The following is a 16,045-nucleotide window of genomic DNA, read 5'->3' as shown; positions in this document are numbered from 1 at the left end:
GAGGATTCGTCGCGTTCACGCGATCGTCCAGTCTATCGGTGTGCTATTATTTATCAACGACACGAATTCCAATCGAAGACCGAGGCAAACAGGGATGATGGAGCGGGAATCGTTAATCTGCAGCGTGCAAATTACGTTTTCGCGCGATGCTCGCCGGACCGCGAAATTCTCGCGGCGTGGCTCTGTGTTTGCGAGTCGATCCGCGAATTTTCCTTTCCACGGGTGCTATGGCTTGCCAATCGAGGACGGCTTAGAACGTTAAAGAGCGGAACAAGGGAAAAGACCTGGAGGGGAAAAATAGGACGGGGGTGGATTGCGCCGAACGAGACAGGGCAGAGCGCGCCAATTCAAATCCGCGATCCCTCCATCAAATTGCAAATCGACCGGCGCTTAATCGTAAATTGGAAATTGCCGCGGGAGCTCGTATGACCGACGCAAAATGCTCGACGTTGCCGCTTGGCCTGCAGCGCAACCCTATCGATACAAGTACGCTCTCCGCGCTTGGCCCTAGACGATTTTTCGCTGAAAAATACAGGGAGTGTGGAAAAAATGACACTGGCGATATAAACACGCGTCGAAGTCGATTTCGCGGACGATTCGCCAAACAACTTTTTGTCGAAAGTAAGAACCACTTTTTCAAGGGTAACCGTAATTGAATATTTTCTCGGCTGATGAAGTCGCTCTTCAAATTGCATCGTGAATTCGCGCGCGAAGTATCGAATAGCTCTTTCGATCGCTTTTGTTCCGAGGAAGATCTGCGTGGATATTTTTCACGGATAGAAGCACGATGTGGCTTACCGTTTGGCGCGCCAAAGTATCCGGCTAGCGTATCAATTTTTCACGCATATATTTTTCCTTTTTATCGGTCCGCTCGTTATCCGCTACATCGCGGTACCACTCGACGCGCTTATTTACGATTTCCGTGAATAACACCGGCTAAACAATTTATCGATCGAGAAGGCGCGTGAGCACGCGTGGACTCCGCGACGCTGCCTAACGAAATCGTGTCGCGTTTTAATTGCCTTTTCAATGCACGCCCTCGACTGGAGTAGAAAAAAGCCTGGGACCGAAGGAAATGTCGCGCCGCTGCAACGAATCTGCTTTCGTAATTAGCATCGCTTGTTCGATTATCGTTCTGCTCTCGCGTCCAGTTTTCCCAAATTCGAACTTATTCTCTTTAATCAAAAGCGGTAACTAGCTTTTGGTAGCGGCAGTTTTTTGTACCAAATGGAATCGCCAGAGCTAACTCTCGACTTGAAAAAAAAAAAAAAAAAAAAAAGGGAACGTTCGGCGTGGCGACGAAATTTTCATATCGAGCGAAAACAATTTTTGCGCGGTTGGAAATCACCGAGTCGGAAAATCAGATACGGAGGAGGGAGATATGGATAAATTTCGGGGAAATTAAGGATGGCGTACCGGCTAATTAATCGCGATAATCCCCCTACGAAAGGGGTGTTCGGTAGTCTGGTTCGTTTCCCCTCGAGAGGTCGCGAGTTTTACGAGCGAATCGGCGGTGGACAGAGAGAGCGCGAGCGAGAGAAATGAAAAGTTCTGTAAAGTTTGATATCGCCCCTCGGATATACTGCACGCACTTCCTGCGCGTGGCACGCACGCGGTCGCGCAAACACGAAACCAGCCCTTTCGTCGCGAACCGAATATACGCTGCGCACGCGATTCCTTCTTGCCACCGTTCTTTTTCTTTCTCCTATCTCTTTCTTTTTGTATTTTCTGCACGATGATGAGTCACGACCAGGGACCGTGATCTTGAAGTCTGAAATTTAAACGCCACTGAGAAATCTCGAGAGCGTAACGAACGGGGGCCTACAAACCTTTTCTCGAACCTACTGTCCATTCACATATTATGTCGCTAATTTCTTGCCCAAATCTTTGTCCTTCGATTTATTCGCATCGATTCTATGCTCGCAAACTCCAAAGAAAATATCCTGGTTGTCCAAACCGGTAAAATGTTGGAGCAAACAGTAAAGCCCAAGGGGCGGTCCCGAAGTTGGAGATAAAGTTGTCGGACGACCAAGGCGTGCCTCGCGGCTAATTCAATAACGCGTTACGTATAAACGGTTGACGAGTGGCCAAACAGAGAGGCAGACTAGTGAAAAGCTAGGGGTGGCAATAAAGTTACGAGCTAGGGCCAGTCAACTAGGCTGAAAGTCGGGGGAGTACGGATTTGCCGGCAAATAAGATCAGAATTGATGCGAATTCACGGGACGAGGGGAGAGAGAGAGAAAGAGAGAGTCGTTGCTATTTGCAATTTACTCACCTTGACGCGCAAAAGATGCTGCAGACTTTGAGCTTGACTGCTATTTAAGGGTGGATTGTCAGTCCCGAGACGCGCCACTGCAATCACGTTTTCTCGGGTCGCGTTGTACAGGAACAGCGTGCATACTGTCTGCAAATAAAAGGGAAAAAAGGAATACGAGATATGTCTCGACGTCATCCAACGCTATCTCGCATTATTAAGTTTCGCCCAGCCGTGTGCGCTTTATATTCCCGATCCGTCTGCCTTGCCGCCTCTCGAGATTTTTCTCAGCCCCGCGTGAATACCTCGCACAGTCGAGAGGACGTCGCCGTTTCGGCTTAAAATTCGTTCGGTCTACCATTCGGACGAACCGGTTTGAAACAGATCCTCAGGGTTTGCGGAACGCGATAGAATTTTGATTTTAAGAAGTGGTAGATACAGAGAAAGTAGGTCAACCGACGGTACGAGACGTTTTTAGTAAGAATGATGGATAATAAGGTGAGGTGTTTTACCTGGTTATTAACTTCTTCTCTCATGAAGTTATCGAGGGACGACACTGCGTCCAGGACGGTGAGGTTATTGTGTCGTCGCAATAAGCTCTCGTCCTTTTCGCTGTAGCCCAGGAACATGAAAACTCCGTGCGGTATAGAATAAGCGTCTGTAGAGAAAAATTATGGAAAGATATTATCACGGAGCCACGATAGCATTTAACATTTTTAATATCTAAAGACCAGGCAAACGATCTATATAGTACAAAAAGTATTTTCGTTCCATCTACTTGAGTTGCAACTAAGTTTCTCATTAAATCGGTGAAAACATATTTGAATTATTTCGTTTAGATTATCGTTTGGATCAGGTTGCCGTTCATCTTCTTGTTGTTCTTTTGCTATACCCGTTTGTGATTTTAGATATGATTGCTATTATCTGTCTTTTATGCGAATTTCATATTTCCTGTGTACTGAAATAAATTATTATAAATGAAAAACATTCACCTGGTGAGGGCCGCATGCATATGAAACGACCGCTATAGCAAAGGCAGGGTCCTCGATGCGCCTGATACGCCGGTGCTTCGTGATTGTAAAAAGCAAAGTCCGTCTTGCAGGGCGACGAGTCCACGCAGATCGTGTTGCAGATCAAAACTTCACCCTCGCCGCACTGACACAGCTCGGAACATTCCGGCTCGTCCTCGCGATACAGCTACACGGATCAAGTATACGGCTGGTTGGTTCGCAGTTCAAAGAGTATAGGTTTGGTCTAAATCTCCTTCGAGAGACACGGACGAGTTGCGTCGAATCGATTTGGCTACGTCTCGTTTTTAGTTAAAGAGAAAAAGGACCAAAGATGTCCAGGCAGATGTATAAACAAGATACGTTAAAACATTGCCGTTTCTAAATATGCAGAAATGCAAAATCCGCTATCGAGTATGACCGACGAATGTTTCCTTTTTGTCTCGTTTGAATTTACTGCAATTTCTGAAGATCAAATTTGAGGGAAAAAGTCCCAAGATTAGTCGGACGTTAAATCCGGTCAGTTTACCGGCTGTGTCATTATTTCGAAATCGATAATTGTAATGGAACACGATAATCAAGATACATGGTATTTCGTTTTAAAGATGAATGGCCCGGCTTGAAAACAGCGTACGTTGAATATTAATTATCGTCGACGTTAATCGCGATACTCGGAATTAAAATTTCCAGTCACCATTCGACATTGTTGTTAATTCACCGACATCGATCGACGAGATAATGAACCCGCATGGTGAAAAAAAGATCTTCGTCTCTTTTCGCCGGCAATACGCGTATTCGCGTATTCAATGGTTCGCATTTTTACATTGCACGAAGCAGTGTTAAAAGCTTGTTTATCATTTCCGCTCGCGTTTCTTTACTTTCTCGCCAATTAAAAGCTTTCCCTCGTGTTTCCCCTAAGCGCTGCGAGAGTATCAAATTTCTGAATTTCCGTTTACGTTACATCGTCGCGTACGCGATTAAAGTCACCAACGTCGCACAATACATACTTGTAACATTGTTCGCTTTTAATAATCGCAGCCAAACCGGCGGGAAATTTCCACGAAACACAGCCAAATTATTTATCGAGCGAGTAAAACGGCATTTGAATTTCAACATACTCCATGCCACAGTTATCCTGTATTTAAACAAAAATTCCGTTTCAACCGCTTGCATTTTTCGCTGCTCTAATCTTCCTGAACTTTCGATTGCTTTGCAAATCGTAGCCCGTGTTTCTCGAATCTGCCAGCCGGCCGAGAACGCTTTTCGCCCGGTCGCTCGCGAAAATACCTTGCAGATCGTCGAACTCACCCTCTTGCCTTCGCCCTCTCTTATGTATTGGTGACTTTGCCTCGGCCTTTGAACCACACAGAAGCCTATAAAGAGACGAACGTTCAGACGTGTGCTACACGTTACCCGGCAAACTGTTTTCCTGTCTTCTTTCCCCAGTTCCCGCCCTCGTCTCAACCCCTAACCGTCGCCACACCCATTCCCCGTTTCGAATCTTTCTTTTAGCCCGTTTCAAGCCCTCCCACCCCATCGATTCGCTTTGTAACATTCGACGCACGGGCTTTCGCGGCAACGAAACGAAAATTCCTCGTGTGTCCTGAACAGAATCTCTCTCGTCCGGTTCGAACGATCAAAGGAGCTGCGCTTTTCCCATTCGAGAAATACCGCGCTCACGCATCGCTCTTTTCCTTCGTCGACTTTCTTTCTCCGAGATTTCAATACTTTGCTTCTTTTACTTCACCGATTTGCCAATCCCCGCGTGAGTAATTGCCCCCTTGCCGTCGCGCACTTGACTCTATTTAAGTTGTCTATTCGAAGACCAATTGATGTAATTGTTTACGGCTTGAAAAGGGAAGAAAATCTGCAGATAGACAAGATTATTATTAACAGCGAATGGACACTTACGAGGTGGCGTGGTAGTTGTAGTGGTAGTGCTAGGAGTGGTACTTATGGTGGTACTGCTGGTGGTGGTGATTTCCCAAGTTTCTGTAGGTTCTGTGGTCGTCCATCTCGTCACTTCCGGTATTTTATTATCTTCCACTTGCTCCACCATGGTAACCGTCGTCGTGCTAACCGGTGACTTGGTAGTCGATGAGACCGTCGTTGTCGTGGTCCTCGGGTAATGATGATGTTTCCTCCTCGCGTGATAATCTTTCTGAGATTCGACTGAAACCATCGGCAACTTCGTCTTAATGCCTTCTCTTCGCTATCTATGATTGCTTGAAAAATCTTTTAAAATTGCTTTGGCTCTCTAGGATGAACACATCTATCCCTTAACACAGGAAAATATGAAACGAACGATCGTCGAATCGAATCAGCTAACGGGTTGGTAAATAAATTCACACCATAGCAGGTTGGTCCAGGTTAATTTGCATCTAACGTGTTTATCGGCCAGGCGAAAGGAGGCCATCAAACCCTGCTGTTTGACCTACATTTCCTATCGGGAATCGACGAAAGACGATCGAGCTGGTCGATACAGTTAACACCGACACACACATACACACACACACGTCTACACACGTATACAGGCGATGCACTTCTCGATCGAGCAGCAAGCGCAATTTCTTCATATCTAAATGACTTATCTGTCGGCTGAATGCCGGCTATCATCAAGTTTTGCAATGCGATTCGCGGTAACAGATGTAAGATCGATAAAAGTCCCGTTTCGCTCGTCCGTACGTTCTTTCGTTCAATGTAATAGCAATTCCGCGATCTCAATGAACCTTGGCGATCGCTAGACGATCGCTACAGATGAACGTCTTTATGCTCCGGTCTGGAACTTGGATAAGACACGAGTTCCCGTAGCTCTATTCACTCGTCCTATCTTTCTTCCATTTCGTACTTTCTTTGCCGTTTGCTCCCTTGTAAAAAGGCAATAAATCTTGTTTAAAAAATAATTTATGATATTCGTAGAATCGAGGTGTATCCGAACAGAGAACGCCGAGAGAGTTAGAGACTAAAGCCATTCATCACGTTTTCCAATAAACGGCCGAATTACATATTTAGCCGGGGGCCAGGGCGGATGATAAAAATAAGATGAGCGTGCGCAAAGGAATCGGCTCTGTCATCGCTCAGATATTAATCGTCTCAGATATTAATCACCGTACGGACTGGCACATCGTATTGTCTCGAACGTTCCACCGTTCTTTCGGGCAAATGTTTAATCCCGTCGGATGATTTTATCGCGGGAAAGACACGGCCTGCTCCAAGTTTTTTCCCCGGAGAATGGACATCGTCCGCCGCTTAAAGCATCCAGGGAATTGTATCTGCGACGAAACAGTCGCTCTCTTTCATCTTCTTCCGCTTATGGTATCGCGTGAACATTTTTTCGATCGAAAAGGGTCGATTACGTCGAAACGCGAGTCCCACGACCCTTGTTATTCCTTCTATCGAACGTCTACGTAAAGGCGCTATATTTACGCATAGGCTATTTGTCATAAATAAACTCGTCTAACTTGGAAACACTGTAAAAACGAAAATACGAGAAAGTTCGTGCTTTGCGAACAATTTTTTCTCCAAGCACGCGTAATATTTTATCAACGACCAACTGATAAAATGTTAAAGGTTGGATTTCTTTTTAGGTACTCACCCACGCAAGGGTTCACCCAGAGGAGTCTCTGCCAGCCCAAGCAATCGTAAAGTTGCGTGAGTTCCGTGCCCTTGCACGCGCAGTTCGATCGTAGTTCCGTGCCAAGTATTCCCAGCATCGCTTTCCTGCATTCTGCCGTTGGACCGGCACACTTCTTCGTTACGCTGTCCACCGCGCAGTTTTGCTCGTAGTACTCCAACCTCGCTCTACGCAACGTAGTAATTAGGTTACGCCGTGAACTACTCGCGAGCATCTAAACGACCAGTATCATCAAAGCGCTCGTCACGAACTTCCGACGAAGACTGACGTTTCGAGGACGAGCAGCAGCTCTCTCTCTCTGCCTTTGTCAAAATTGAAATCGAAATTATTCGGTCGGAGTTTGTAAACATGTCAACGGCCCAATAGGATTTCCGCATTTTTGCGCGGGACTTTGACCTGCTTTCTAAATTGTTTTCAGGATAATCGCGGTTCTGTTAGGATATGCGAGTGTGTGTTTGTAGGACGTAGAGCGTTATGCACGAGATGGTTTCATCGAGTTTGCTCGATTATAGGCTCGTCGAATGTTTTCTGCATACGGAAGCTATTAATAATGCATATAATTGTGATGATTCATGGATTGTTATTCGAGCAATTGTATACGATAAAATCAGGATAATCGCCGTAATTTATTTGTTCGATTACGACTCGTCTTTTCGATAGAACGCGGCACCTCGTTATAAAAATTGTTGCATAATGCATCAAACGATTAAAGAATATTCGATGCGATAAAAACGAATTCGTATCACGGTGTGATAATAAATCAATTAAAATGCCTCTACGATATATGTACGCTGTAATTCAATTGTCGCGCGATCCAACCGCCGGTCGATCGAAATCGATCCGTCATGAATATTTGCGTTCGCATAAACGCTCGGAGGGCAGTTCACGATTCCTTTCCAATTCAAAATTTTCAATCGAATTAATCAACGGCCGGATTTTAATTACACTCCGTTAATCGACTGGCGATAAATAGCTCCAGCTTTTCCAGCTGACCTCGCATCGTGTCGAATTCCGATGGTAGACGCGGATCGCTCGAGCGGATCCGACGGTTATCGTAATTGCAGTGCGGCTGGACGGACGTCTTTTTCTTAATAATGAAGTGTTTCATTACGTGGCAAGACTGGATCAAGCCACGTCTCGTTGACTCGCAATTTAACTTTCAAATTGAAACGGCCGTCCCTTCCACTCGGGAGTTAGCCAACGTGAGAAAAAAGGATTCGAAGCGTTTAATCAAAAGGTCCGGTTTATCCAGACCGACGATACAATCTAGCCGTTGCTGTTCGCGATAAGCGCCAGACAAAATTGTCCCGCCATTGTTGTCCACGGGGCCGATTAATTTTTGTGATCTTAATACAGCCTCGATTAATCTCGTTTCTCTTGCCTCTTTCGTCTTTCAACTACGAGATTACGATGTTCACCGTGAAAATGGAGAGATTCATTTTTCTTGGATTAAGCGTTATTAACCTTCTTTCGTGAACCTTCAACGATGCTGTATTAATTTTATACGACGACATTATAAGCGATCTCGTAATCGATATTACATTGTTAATTAGGTTGTTCCGATATTTCCAACGTACTTGCATGCCTCGTGTTCCTTGCAGGCTTCTGCCAAACTGTGACAGGTCGGCAAATCGCCCTCGGTGCGTTGCGCGCACGCAGGGTACATCTTTTCCTGCGCGATCATGCACTCGTCCTTCTTGCCGTCTGTTTTTCTGCAAAAAGAAAAAATACCTTATTCTTATTTTATTTATTAGATTTGTTCGCGACGATATCGATACACGTATTTCTGAAGATCGAAATTCACGATTAGACGATAGATTATCGAAAGGATTATTAAGATAGCGCGGATAATGGAAAGATATTTGGTCTTAAAACGAGCGATTCGATTCGTCAGTGTGGTCAGATTGCGGAAACAAAGGGAAGACGAAACGATTTACCGCATCACAGAGCACCGTCCTGGAGTCTACCCAGAGAGTAAGAGATCTCCATCTACCTTCCCAAGGGCTCCAGCAAGTTTTAAGGGAGAAATTCCCAGGCACCGCAAGGTGGGTATTGCTCAACGAGCATTAAACGAGACCGCCACGTATTTTATTCGACCTCGAGACTTTCCCTTCCCTTTGCTCTCTCGTGTCGTTCCATTCTTTTCTCATCCACGTACGTCGCCTGTGTTCTCTTCCTTCTATCAATTTTTACGTTTTATCGATATCCCTGGCGAAACTATAGGACGTTCTAATATTTTGCCTAATCCCGAGGCATTCGATCGATTAAAAATTAAACCAGCTGATCAAACGAACGATCGTTCGACGATCCTTTGAATTTTCCTCGGATATCTCGCAAGCAACCGCCCCCATAGTGCTAAATTAATCGTTGCATCTTAGGATAGCAGCTGGAGAATACGAGTTCCAATTTGTCAAAGACACGGCAAAGTCCGGGTACAAGGAGAGTCGTCAAATATTAATAAATCCCGAGATGATACCGATATCTCGTGTTTCGGGGCGGTTAGACAAAGAAACGGTGGCCGGGACAATGGATACGGCGTACGGGAAAAGTTGGAGTGAAAAAAAAGTGGTGGAAGAAAAAACGTGAAAGACGGATAGAAAGTTTCTGCATTGTTTCGTGGGCAAAAGCCACTTAAAAGTTAAAGGAGTTTCCTTCGAAAAGAAGCCCCGACTGGTTGCCGTTCGCGCGAAGGGATTAGAGATGCAGAACTCCGAGTATTTCCAGCGCAACGACGGTTCTTTGTACGAGGGTATGCTCTCCTCTGACCCACCTTTGTCTTTCCCTATCACTTTTGCCGTGAGTTTACTCAGGATTACGGCAAATGTACAAAGACAAGCGGTCTTAATTGAGTCGTATCCGGCCGAGTCGCGTTACCAGCCATCCCTTCGTCTCGCTCGTTCGTATAATCCTTTAAATTCTCGCGGATTTCATTTCGCCATGGAAGAGCACGATCTCATTTAAAGATAGCCACGTATGTCGATGATCGTTGCATACTCGTTGCATATTCGTTGCATCATCGTTGGTTGACTCATCGCGATCAGCACGGTGACCACGATTGTGGAATATCTTCGCCGGCTGTGGTTATTCGATCCTTCATTAATCAAGCACGAAATTAATTAGCGGCCGAATTTATCTTCCGCCTGTGATACCCACGGGTTAATTGTTTCCGCGATTAATTCGATACCGTTTCAAATAGGAGGTTTCTGCTCTTTTCCGTGAATGCCATTCACGAATACGATATAACAATTTCTTCCGCTCTATCTGTCACCCGACCCCTTCCAAACAATCCACTCGAATCGTTCAAGAATATTTTTGTTTTAATAAATATAAATAACACGGATCGCATGCAAATTCATAAAATCCCGTGGGCCCCGACAAGTGGCCGGCTCAACCTTCTCCCACCTCCCCTTTTTTTTTTTTATTGTTTCGTTCGTTTTTTATCGTCGACAGACATCGATTTGCGAGTACACCGGAATATTCTCTCTACCGAAGCCGCTGCGAGCGGAAAACGATTTTCACACGGGTTGCGTATCGTGGATTTATAGAATTTTTTTATCTCGTTATTTCGATAACTATCGCACGATCGGACAAGAAACGATTTTGCTACCGGTCGAATTTTCTATTTTTCGTACACGCCTCGTTTCGTCGTCGATCCAACTTTCGCATATTCTGCGATTTCCATGGTCGGCCTGACGTCTCTTACGACTCACCTGCACAGACAGAACGCGATCTCTACCGAGTGCTTGTGATTCGCGGATTTGTAGAAATTCTGCAACGCTTCCATACACTCGTTCCTCGCGCAACTCGTCGAATCGCAATGGTTCAGCACCGGTTCCATCAATACCCTGCACTCTGGATCGTTCCTGCAACGAGAATTCACAGACTTAACAAATTCGAAGCTTCTTGAAAACAACTATCGCAAACTAATGACACTTTTGTTAAAGAATTCCGAGAAAATCACAGCTATCAGCGAAAAGAGCGTTTAACGAATCGTCAAACCGAAACCGTCAGGTTCGACAAAATTTCAAAATATCAGAAACAATATGAGAATACAGATTTTGCGTTTAAAGATCAAGATTAAGAGTGGATAATATCTTTTTAACTCACCTGCAAGCATTGTACGCGTGGTGACAAGTGCTGGAAAGCACGACCTTGACCGGCTGCTGGATCTTGTCCAGATCCGACGAGGCGGATGGTAGCACCACGGACGTCTCTGTGGAAAAGTAGGATCGAAACACGTTGTACAGAAGGTCGTGAGAGAGATTGACAGGATTTCGTGGGCGAATACGAGTGTTATGTTTGCGAGTTAAAGATCCTGGGAACAGGGACAAATGTTAGCATGGCTAACTGGTGGTTCCAAGGGTTTATGTATACGTCGAGTCTCTTCTTAAGGGAGAATAGCGTGTAGCAAGAGCTCGCAGTTCACGAAGAGCGTAGAAAGCGGAACGTATGTTTAGCTAGTTTAGAGAGAGCTTTAGCAGGGCGGCAAACTTATGTTCATATGTTGCGTTAAACTTAACCGAATCTGCTTATGCGTCCTAAAGAGACGGAGCTTATGATTTAAGGTCTACGAACTTGCAAGCTCTCTTTCGATAAAAAGGCTTCTGCATGTAGCATGGCAAGGAAAAATGCGGCGAGATATAAACCAAGCTTCCAGGTGGCTAGCGAAGGCAAATGATAAATCATTAGGTGACCGGTTTGCCTGTCCGGAAAAAAAGACGGCCCTTCACAGCGAATCTTGAATATTTATCGGCCGATATTTATCCTGGGTACACTTGCCACTTAAAAATAATCGTCGAGAATAATTGTTTATTTATGCAAATAACATCGGCCGCGCTACTTGATTTTGCCGAGCGAAACTGGAATTTACAAGGCTCGAGCAGCGCTTATTAATGAAGTAAGATCAAAAAGACGATGAATAAAGCGGACGTCGTGGAATAGGAAATTCCTTTCGCGTGTAAACTATCGTTAATTTTCCCTGTTAAACATGAAAGTAAAAATGTTACGAGTCCTGGTTAGTCCGTGCAGGCTGGAGAAAATTTTTCATTTATCCCAATTTGCCCCTCTAATCGGCGATAAATATCCAAAGTACGACGGTTATCCGAGGCCATCGAAGAGAAACCACTCGGGACAAGGTAAAGGAGTTGAAAGGAGCATGAAACGAGGTAACTTGGAGGGTGGCCGAGATAGGATCCACCCGATGACGAATGCTTGGCATCGTTAACCAGCCACCCTTGTTCGATTGATGGACTTGGTAGGCAGGGTTAACGACCTTGGGACTCGAAGAACCCTTCTGAATATCGGTAGAACGCCAGTCTCTACCTTCCTACCGCAGCGAAAAACCACTAGAAACGGATCGTAAGAGGGGCGCAGCCTACTCGGATGACTAGCCATAAGTCAGCCGTTTCGAACAGCGTGCCTTCGACGCACTTTATTAAGACAAACGATCGGCCGACGTCTTTCTGTTTCTTCCTACCCTGATCGCTTTAATCGCCGCCCTCCAAATCTTCGTTACGATGGGTGCTCCCTCTCTAACCTTCCACCCATCTTCCATCGTCGTTGTCTGCTCGAGAAGTTTCGAGCTTGTCGATTGGCCGAACAGACATTTGAGACATCTTTGCGAATCTGCAAGTTTCCTATAAAATTACAAAACGATTCTATAGCGTCGAAGCTGTTGTATTCTGTATCGTCGATGAAAGAGCCGCAACGATAAATAACTTCTCGACTCGGCCGACTTCCTGAAAGAAATCGAAAGGGGAACTCGTCGTCGTGACGAGCAAGAACGAGCGAGTAACCTTAAGCGGCGGAGTAATTTGCGAGAAGTCGCCGATCCGTGCAACTTCCCTTCGCTTTCGTCAACCGATATCTTCGTAGCATCGAAGGCTAGGCGTAAATTCTGCTACGATATATACTATATAAAACTATATACTATAGGAAACTATCTATCTATAGGACTATAGGAAACGTCGGTGTTGAATACGCTCGAGTAACAGAATCGTTGAATCATTTCTACGGGCCAAGTCGATTTCGCGAATAGCTTCGATCCGATCCACTAGCGGTGAACGAAGCGGACGAACTCGTTGCGAAACTGTTGTTAAAGAAACTCGCTCGATGGTCTTGACAACCGAAGGACCAAGAGAAATTAGTCGAAAAACATGGTAAACAAGAGCGTCCAACTTATCTTTATCGTATATTCTTATCGAGGATATCGTTGAAAGTTAGTTTGGAGAAAAAGTTGTCGGGATCGTTATCGATAAAACGACTCCTTAACGCAATCTCTTGCTTCGTATACGCTAAAGCGAAGTCCGATTCAAAGCGGGACTTTGGTAGCAATATTCCGATAATTTACGATCCCGAATAAAAGTTTCTCGAATATATCAGTGCCAATAAGAGTACAGAGCGCATTGAAAATTCCGCTCTCGAGCTAAGGTCGCCGAATAAATTCATTCGGGATGCCTGGCGCCGGCAGCGTCGTGGAAACATGTTCTCTTACTCTATCCACCACGGTGGATTCCCTCTATTGATATTCCCGCAGTTTTGGAGCGGATGGCTCGCGTTATGAGGTAGGCGGATACCACCGGTGTCCTTGAATCGATGGCACCGATCGTCCTCCCTAAATAAAGTTGTCTCCTTCGGGTCGTCCGAAGTTACGCCGCCTTAAAGATTCTATCGATGCTTGTTCGACAAGAAAAGAACGGTATCTGGTGTCGTCAGAGACCCGAGTGACGTAGAAGATAATTCTACGTGGATTGACAAGTTTGATTCTCGTCTTTCGTTGCTGTTATCATCGTCACTGTTATCCCACGAGGAACATTCCATGATTCCAATGATCGTCGCTGAATCACTATGGTAGAAACGTCCAATTAACGTCCGATCTGTTACACCCTCCGCATAAATTCCCCTTAATTGTTTCCGAGGCGTTCACGAAACGTCACGCAGCATCGTCCAATTAAAATCATCGTTACCGTCGTCGACAAAAACCATTCTCCTCGACGAACTTGGCAACCAGTTTCCTGACCGAGAGACGCGCGATAGCTGGAGCGAGAAGAAGGAGACACGAGGTCGTCGAGTGGCGCAGGAATATCAATCGCGGGAAGTTCGGAGAACGCGGGCTGGGCGGTGCCTTGACTCGATCGCGAGCAGATTCCTCTAGTTGGTCGGAGAAACACAGCCAATTCGAAACGGCGGTAATTGGAACCGGTGTCCGTCTGGCTGCTGGAGAGATCGATGCCGCGACCCGCCCTCCCGTCAGGGTATATCCGTCCTGAAGCAGCCGCCGAACCTTTCCGGTGACGCAGCTGCACACCAGCCTGGAAACTCGACGAGCCTCGTTAGAACTCGCGAGCGAGGCAAATCGGTCTCCATCACGGATAAAAACGACCGCGTTCGTTCGGCGATTGTTCGTCGTCGATTCGGGCCACGGTGAAATATATACGCGAGGAAAAGAGTCTTGGAGAGTTTGGTCGGAAACCGGAGGATCGAGACGCGACAGACTCGTTCGATACCGGCATCGTTCGGCTTTCGTTGAAATTCCGTGGTTAGGAATTTCCACACGATACGTCTGAGAGTTTAGGCTCGTCTGTTTCGACATACTTGCGAGTATCGTGGCTAAATAACCGCGAAAACCGAGCCACGGAATTGTTCTCTGGTAGGAGGGGGTGGGGTTTGTGGAACGGATGAGAGAGAATCGAGGAACCAAGGAGACTCGAGGACCAGGAAGGCCGTGTGCCATTTTCCTAATTCGCGTCGCTGTGAAGCGTCGAGCGGGAATTCAGGTTCAAGAGGTAGCGAAAGGAGAAGAATTCGTGGAATGGAGGAATCGACGAAGCGTGAAATCCTCGCAGTAGGAAATCGCGGGGATCGATGCTTCCGTATCGGTGATTCTGTGTATCTTGCGACGCGTTGTCGCGTCTGTTTGCGTTTACGCGGGATTGTAACGTGATATATCGTGACGGTGGACTAATTAGCGCGCCGCTAATAGCCGATAAAATACGGGGGGAAAGCGCGAAAAAGCGTCAAAACGGTCGCTAGCCGACGGCTCTCGACGATTGTAATCGCGTTTCGTATGTTTGAAGTTAATTGGATAATTAAGCGGTCGACGCGACTGCTCGACGTCGGGTACTTTGCGGGGAAAACGCTACGTTGAAAGGCGGGGCGCCGCGGGATAAAACAAATTTCCAAGTAAGCAAAAGTATCGGTTGAAATTTATAACGAACCGGACGGGCTTTGCAAATATGCGATCGATCGAGCTAATCGATCGGGCGACGCCAACCAAACACGCCACCCTCGCGGACAAATGAAAAACAAACTGTGCTTTCTCTACGAGAGCGAAAAATTATTTGACAGCAATTTCGAACCAGCGTTTTTGCGGTTGGCCTCGTTGTGTACACGCGACACGATTAAACGGCGAGTATACAAATAACCAGCAGAAGGACGAGGAGGGGAACGAAATTGCGAGTAAAAGTCGAGATCGTAGCTTCTGCTGTTGCGTTTCGCTCCTTTTCTTTCTCGTCGCTGTGTGCACGAAACCTACGAATTGGAAACCGTGTTTGAGCGACTGTTACGCAACTGAAGCAAATGACAGGACGAATATGCTCCGCAAGGAATCGATTGTTTAGAGGGAGAAACGAGAGAGAATCGAGACGCGAAGTACCTACCCTCGGATGACGATAGAGAGGAGAATATCGATCAGTCATGACGTAAATAATAATTTATCAAACATATGACGTTTACACGTTGAAAAATCTTCCCAGAATATAGGTATCGTATTTGAATTAGTGAATAAGTGATCGACAAGGGATTTCGACACGACGTCGTTTTGCCACTAACCTAACTCGTCACGCGTCTGACTTACCAGCGAACGCGAGGGCAACAAGGATTTCCTGGGACGAGTGTTATTAAAAGCGTCCAAGCTTTGGATTATTATCGTTATTATTGCGTATATAGATGGGCGCAACGATCATTCAAACGCGACTACACTCAACCCACTTTCCTGTTAATTAAATGAAATAGCAAGCGGAGAGGAAGACGCGCATCTGCAGACGAGCGAACGTCGAATCCCAGTGGAAACACGAAGCACTCCGAAACGGATAATTATCGTTTCGAATGACGAAACTCGGGATAACTCGAGCCACGCGTTCTCCGAATTTT

At 45.9% G+C, this 16,045-nt stretch overlaps 1 protein-coding gene across 1 annotated transcript in view; it reads right to left on the bottom strand.

Moving 5' to 3' along the window:
• The window catches only part of Gfrl (Glial cell line-derived neurotrophic family receptor-like), a 220,476-nt gene that overhangs the window by 23,469 nt on the left and 180,962 nt on the right, over positions 1–16,045 (bottom strand). Inside the window, exons 8-16 of the mRNA XM_069118701.1 lie at positions 11,003–11,108; positions 10,606–10,758; positions 8,473–8,607; positions 6,857–7,062; positions 5,173–5,433; positions 4,570–4,634; positions 3,247–3,451; positions 2,767–2,912; positions 2,276–2,404 (exon numbers count right to left, since the gene is read on the bottom strand). Of these exons, the coding sequence (XP_068974802.1) occupies positions 2,276–2,404; positions 2,767–2,912; positions 3,247–3,451; positions 4,570–4,634; positions 5,173–5,433; positions 6,857–7,062; positions 8,473–8,607; positions 10,606–10,758; positions 11,003–11,108 (1,406 nt within the window). The remainder of the gene's footprint in view (positions 1–2,275; positions 2,405–2,766; positions 2,913–3,246; positions 3,452–4,569; positions 4,635–5,172; positions 5,434–6,856; positions 7,063–8,472; positions 8,608–10,605; positions 10,759–11,002; positions 11,109–16,045) is intronic.

Source organism: Bombus flavifrons, chromosome 8 (assembly GCF_040668555.2).
Source record: "Bombus flavifrons isolate JBK064 chromosome 8, iyBomFlav1_principal, whole genome shotgun sequence".
Classification (NCBI taxonomy): domain Eukaryota; kingdom Metazoa; phylum Arthropoda; class Insecta; order Hymenoptera; family Apidae; genus Bombus; species Bombus flavifrons.
The sequence above is the reverse complement of the archived record's forward strand: the minus strand, read 5'-3'. Positions and strand labels throughout refer to the sequence as shown.